The 7,087-nt window shown below is 34.1% G+C and overlaps 1 protein-coding gene across 1 annotated transcript; it reads right to left on the bottom strand.

Annotated features, from left to right (window-relative positions):
- Positions 1-3,159: 3,159 nt before the first annotated feature.
- kctd12.2 (potassium channel tetramerisation domain containing 12.2) lies at positions 3,160-4,644 on the bottom strand. Its single transcript, NM_001034019.3, is given in 1 exon segment — positions 3,160-4,644. A coding segment is annotated over 1 exon segment (816 nt). The 5' UTR covers positions 4,593-4,644; the 3' UTR covers positions 3,160-3,776.
- Between the last annotated feature and the right edge of the window lie 2,443 nt (positions 4,645-7,087).

The following is a 7,087-nucleotide window of genomic DNA, read 5'->3' as shown; positions in this document are numbered from 1 at the left end:
TAAGCGGTTGCCTTAAAATTTATAAGTAAATGAGATGTATGTACATAATTATAATAAAAGTTAAATTAACTTAACAGTTCCAAGTTACAATGGGTTTACTCACTTATTTAAATAAATTCAACTTGTTGCTTTAAAATCGATGGTTTTAGGGGAGCGCAGGAGGCATAAAGTATGGTGTAAAATGTAACAGAGTTTTAATGTATTTGCTCAGGGTCAATCATGCCATGCTTCTGAGGTTTTCACTACAGTTAACGTCCACAGACAGACGTCTTTCTGTCAATTACTGAAAAAATGTGGCGAAATTTGGTGGAGAAACACAGAAGAAACCATTTTTGCAGATAGTTTTTTATATATAAAAATAAATCTGTGAAAGTATGTACGTAAAATCTTATATAGTTGTGATTACCGTCTTCTAGGCTAAAAGATGGAACCATTTTGAAAGATGCAAAAACACAGTGACTGCTATAGCTAGATTTGGTGAAAACACATTAGTTGTTACAGGGTGTTACAAATAAGCCACACATTGCTGGACACAAACTAAACTTAAAAATACTTTTTGAATTATGTGTGTAATGTTGTGAACTTTGTTTAAGAAAAATTAATAGATTTTTTTAAAGAAAAAATTAATTGTATTGCTAATAATGCAAATTAATGCATTGTATAATAATTTATAACAATGCAAATAAATATAAATGTGTTTCATCCAACAGATAAATAAATAAACATGATGTGCTATGAAAAATAAAAAACAAAAAAACATTGAGTTAAGAACTGAGGAAATATGCTATTTAAAGTAAACTGAATTTAAATTAATTGTGTGACTTTATAAACATGTTACAGTACATCTAACCCTTTGTCTGTTACAACATTTTTTCTCTTGGAACTTTTGGCAATACTGCATAGGTCCAGCGATCATACAACCAGTGCTCATTAGTAGGAGAGGTTTGTGTGTTGTTAGTTAAAAAATAAGGTTTGTGTAACCCCAATACTTAACTCATTTTGTTTTTTACTCTAAATAATCACTTTATACAGTGTATTAGATTGGGCGAGAGTTACGATTAGGTGAATATATATTCTTCTCAATAAAGAAATAAATCGCACAATAAAAATGACACCAGCGAGAAAGCAGCAGTTAAGAAAGTATCAGATTGCAGTGCTGTATATATGTTTGTCTTTCTGCAATATGTTCTATCTGCCTACCTTTTTTTTTTCTTAACAATCATTCACCTGAAGGATATTTAATTTTGGATCACTGAAAAAAATGAGAGCATATACTGTATTGTCAAAAGAATCCAAGAGAACAAACAGTGTCTTCATGCTAGGGAATGCATTGACCAGGACCATCTGGTGTCTCCTCCATAGTGTATGTCTCCGGTCTGGCAAAGAGAGACAGAGTATTTCACTGAATTATTACAAGACTCAAGAGAGAGAGAGAGCGAGAGAAAAAGAGAGGGGGGGGGGGGTGGCTTTCAAACATAGTTTTTTTAAAGTCTTACAGTTGTTTCGCCAGTTACACTTAAAAGTAAATGTGCATCACATGTGGAAAGCACCTTCTGGAAGAAACAGGAAACTTGTGTTAATAGTGTTTTTCCAAGATTCCTAGTCTGTTATACATATTGCATTTCCATGGAATGGAAGGCATAGCATAATAATCTTTTCTTGACCGCATAAATCTAGATTTACCAAATGTATGATGACTCTGGCTTTAAGTGTGACCATGGTCAAGCAAACGCAAGCTGTTTTTTCTTCAGTGTGGCAAGGCCTATTTTCACTTTTATCACAACAGAGGGAAGGCTTTTTGTGTGTTTTGCAGAACAGATAAAAAGCCATGATGGTTTGTCACACTGTGTGTGGGTGGAATGCACCAAAAAGGAACCACAAGTTTAAAGTGTGAAAATTATGCATGCAGCAACATTTTAACTCCTCTTTGCAGCGTCATTACTGTCAGTTAAACTTTTGAAAGACTTTGTTGCAATCTTGCTGGATAAGTAACTTCGGTGATTGCAAAGTCAATGTATAGTTAGAGGTCAGAATTATTAGCCCCCTTGTCAAATCTAAATTATTTTATATTTTATCCTCAATTTCTGTTTCACAGAAGTTTTTTTTTTCAACACATTTCTAAACATAATAGTTTTAATAGTTTATTTATTTTATCTTTGCCATGATGACAGTACATAATATTTTACTAAATATTTTTCAAGATACTATTATTCAGCTTAAAATTAAATTTTAAGGCTCAACTAGGTTAACAAAGCAAGTTAGGTCAAGTTGGAAACTCATTGTATAACAGTGGTCTGTTCTGTAGACAATTGCAAAAATATATATTGCTTAAATGAACTAATAATATTGACCTTAACAAATTATATTGAAATAATCAATGTCAGATTATTTTTCCCCCATGAACATTATATGAACTTTAAACGAATTTCCTCTGTAAATAAGTGCACTAACAGTCTCAGTACCTCTTTCACTTATTAACACTGACCACACACATTTTCACAGTTAGAGTGAAGGCTCTTTGTTTTCTGTTCTGTGTATTTTTTGCTGGTTATCTGCTTTCTCTCTTCCTCTTGATACTACTTCCTCTGGAGAGAGAATTTGTTCCTGTCTCTGTGATACTGACACTCTCCAGGTGGTCCAGTGTTTTCACTAATATGCTGTGCACAATGCAGCTTTAAATGTAGGCATGTCTGTTTTGAAATTAATTTGCATATTCTGATAGCATCTATGGAACATGAAGAAGTAATCGTATGTTTTACATCAATAACGTTTACATGGCGTGTTTAGTCACAGGACTGCTGGTAGACACAGGCCTAGTTCCTGTTCTGTCTCCTAGTATTCCATCTGTTTCCTCAGACCAGACAGTGTCTCTTCTCCACTCACATTCACATCTCTTTTCTGAGCCTCCGCCCTCTTCACCCGACTTTTGCACCATCACAAAAGGTGCTCTGTTCGCATCAACCACAAGTTCTGAGCTTCATATCTTTATATCTGTCGTTTCATGCAACCTATGACAGGATATCAGATGCATTTAATCTAACACTACACATAATTTTAGCCTAGCTGCATGCAGCTTGTTCCTCCATGTAGTTTTCATTTAGTTAGAGAGCTGTCAAAAGTAATTAAAGTGTGTGCCATTCCAATTATTCAGAGTCTCAGTTCAGAATGTGTCTTTCATGATTAGTTTATTATGTGTGTGAAGCTGACAGACATGTTGTATAAGAAAAAAATAAAACACATAGTGCAAATACACACGAACAAAAACAAATGTGATGCATCAAGGTTCAGTGAAAAGCAGACGGGTGGGAGTAAATGTTTTAGAAAACGTTGCTAAATTAATATTCTGGTCGACATTTAGTTTTGTTTTGTTTGCTAAGATTCTGGATGCAGGCTACTCAATAAAAAGCTGAACAATAATCCCACATAAATTGATAGAAAATAATACAAGTGTGAATGTTATTCACTGTTAAACTCACATAATATTAAGAACTTTGGTGGTACTAATTTGATTATTCAGAGTATATTTTGTGCTTTCTCCAACTAAATGCTAAAACTTCTGAGAACAGACAGCAGATTTAGTTGAATTGCAGTTAAATTATTTTTACACACAAAATATGCATATATTTTTTTTCGCAGCGATTGATGGTCCCTAATTCGTCTTTACATATTGACATTGTGGCACACAACTACACGTTCGTTGCGCGCAACGAATAGAAATGTGAGTGTCCGAGAAATGTGTTTGAATAACAGTTCCCAAGTGAGTCCACTACAGTACTTCACTCCCTACAAAAAACATACTCGGTGTAACTCGTCCAGATTTTGTCCTCGTTGGGGTCGTTACTCGCGTACGCACAGGTGCCCGTAGAGCTGCACGCAACCATGTGGAAGCCCACCTCCGCCAGCCTGTCAAAGGCTTGCTCCAGAAAATTATACTTCAGGTAATACCGAGATGTGTATCTCTCAGGGGGTCTGTCGGGGTCTCTGCTCTCGTTCAGCGTCTCCCCGAAAACTTCTTTGGCGAGAGACGTTTTGCCGCACACAGTGATTCTCGCCACCCGTCGGAATTTGGCGTCCTGTTGAAGGTCTCGTCCTATAGTGTAGGAGCCCCTGTACCCGATGGTTATGAAGCCGGTTTTCCTCGCGTCCAAAGACGGTGAGCGGGGGCCGGTGCAGGTCATGCTGGTTCCGGCGAGCGCAGCCTCCTCCGGGTCGCTCTGGCAAACCTCCTCGCTGATGGAGTTCTCCTTGCTGACCGCAGGTTTCAGGCGCTTTGCCAGGTCTTGAAGTTGGAAATATTCTGCCTCTTTGAGGAGGCTCGCTTTCTCTTTGAAGTAATCAGGCAAAACCAGAGTCTGGTCCCGCAAGTAATCCAAAATATAACGGAACAAAAAGCCGTCCCTGTCCAAAAAGAAGCGTCCTTTGCTGTCGGTAGTAAGTTCCGCGGGTTTCTTCTGACTGAACATGGTCCAAAGTAAAGAATTGGGCACGGAGAGCAAAGTTGAGTGGCGCGTAACGTAAACTTGCCCTCCGACATTGAGCTCAATGATTTCGGAGAATCGCGGTGAAGAAGCGTCCGCGCGAGTCTTATCCATCTTTGCACAGCTGCGCGAGACCTCCAGTGCAATCACAGAACTGAAGAAGAGTGGAAAGAAATATTTCTGCTTTGTTTATGTAGGCTAAACAGAGTTACGTAGGAGGGGAATCTGACGGCTGTATTAACTCTTTACTACCACCCTGCGAAAAATCTAAATGCTTACCGAATGGGGGCATCATAGAATGTTGTGATTATGAATTTACTACTTTACTATTTGGAACCTTTATGTGCAAAAGCTATGCTTGATGTTATGATTTGCGGAGTTTGTAATTTATTTGTTGTAGACAAAATCTACTTAATTATTGCTTCATTGTGAAAAAAATCACAACTTGAGTGTTTTATTTGCCTTGTGACTTAATAATATGCACAATGATGATAATACTAAGCCAAGTGGTACAGCCAATAATACTTGGATGTATGGTTGTAGTAATAATTATAATTAATAATTAATAATTATTAATAATAATAATAATAATAATAATAATAATAATAATAATAATAATAATAATAATAATAGCAATAATCATCATCATAAGTATAATAAAAACACCTATAACATAATGGGACAAGATAGTTATTTTTTAACTTTCAAAAAATTTAATATTAACCAAACCATAGAACTTTGGTTTATTATTAGTTTTTATGCAAAACATCCAAGAGAGTGTGAACAGGCTGCTGCACGACAGCAGTGCATGTAGTGACATCTAGTGGACAAGAAGATTAAGAGTTTTTATACGCTTACAGCCTACCTAGTAGAGGGCGCTCCTTTCCATTACAATATCCCATGGGTGCTGTATTGTAAATATACTCAGCTTTTGATTTATAGCCTATATTTATTGCATTCCATTTGAAAAGACTACTCACTTTTAAAAATCTGGTTATTCATCAAGCTTTATTTTGTTTTAAATTTTAGGTTTTACTGTAACAATAATGGTTAATGGTTATAATTAATAATTAAGTAAACGTATATATATATATATATATATATATATATATATATATATATATATATATATATATATATATATATATATATATATATATATATATATATATAGTTGACCTGTTTATTTTTTTCCTCAATTTCTGTTCAACAGAGAATATTTTTTTCAACACATTTCTAAACATAATAGTTTTAATAACTAATTTGTAATAACCGATTTATTTTGTGCTTGCCCTGATGACAGTAAATAATATATTAATAGATATTTTCAAGACACTTCTATATAGCTTAAAGTGACATTTAAAGGCTTAACTAGGTTAATAAGGTTAACTAGGCAGGTTAGGGTAATTAGGCAAGTTATTCTGTAATGATGGTTGGTTTGTTCTGTAGACTATCAGGAAAAAAAATAGCTTAAAGGGGCTAATAATTTTTATGTCCTTAAATGGTTTTTTAAAAATTAAAAAAATGCTTTTAAGCTGTAATAAAACAAATAAGACTTTCTCCAGAAGAAAAAAAAATATTATCAGACACACTGTGAAAATTTCCTTGCTCTGTTAAACATCATTTGGGAAATAAATAAATAATAAATATATATATATATATATATATATATATATATATATATATATATATATATATATATATATATATATATATATATATATATAGTTTTTTAAACTTCATTTTTAATTTACCCTTTTAAAGGTTGTTTTAAATTCCACAGAACACAATCTAACTAATTAGTTAGTCCTGACAGCATATGTTTTTAGTTCATTGTAACTTATTAAACTAAGTTAACCATGTTCTAACTTCATTTTATAAGTTACACAAGCTGTTTTAAGTCAGTCTAACATAATGTAAGTTAAATGGACTCATAAGGTTAACTTGATTCAGCTTTTTGATACAGCATTTTTTACAGTACTGTGTATTATAATCAATGTCAACATAAAAATAATTCGATACACAAAACCATGCAATTCTCAGATTCAAGAACTGCAACACGTAGGCTGGTAAGCCACAGTCTCCTGTAAGCAAAACATTTTATAAACAAAATGCAAAATGCTGTCTAGAGAACGGTCCACACATCATTGACTGCTAAAGAACCTCTTCGTAAATTTCCCAGAAGGCCTATTGAGCGTGCTGGAGTGTGGGAATAGTCCTCCATCATCCGACCACTGAGACACACTTACGACTGTGGGCAGATGGGAAACCACTTTTTTTTTTGTTTTGTTTATAAAGCATTTCCTTCATCTAAGTTTTCTGCAGTTTATGCCTTCAAGCACATCTAAGAAGGGAATTCAACCCCTTGTGCATCTTTATGGACAGTTTTGTCTTTTTATTTTTTTTTTCTTTCTCTTAGTTTTTTTTTTATTTTGGTTGAATGCAAACAGAGTTCAAGTTCAAGAAGCTTTAGTCACATTTTGTACAATATGGCCTAAGCATTTGGAATGTGGAGCCCATGTAAAATATTATAATCAAGTTGAATAATCGAATAAAGCAATGAATAAAAACAGATAATACAACTATTAGTTAAAATAACTACAAGAATA

This window comes from Danio rerio, chromosome 1, assembly GCF_052040795.2.
Source record: "Danio rerio strain M-AB ecotype USA chromosome 1, GRCz13ab, whole genome shotgun sequence".
NCBI classification, from domain to species: domain Eukaryota; kingdom Metazoa; phylum Chordata; class Actinopteri; order Cypriniformes; family Danionidae; genus Danio; species Danio rerio.
Note: the sequence above shows the minus strand (reverse complement) of the source record. Positions and strands in the feature narration are given on the sequence as shown.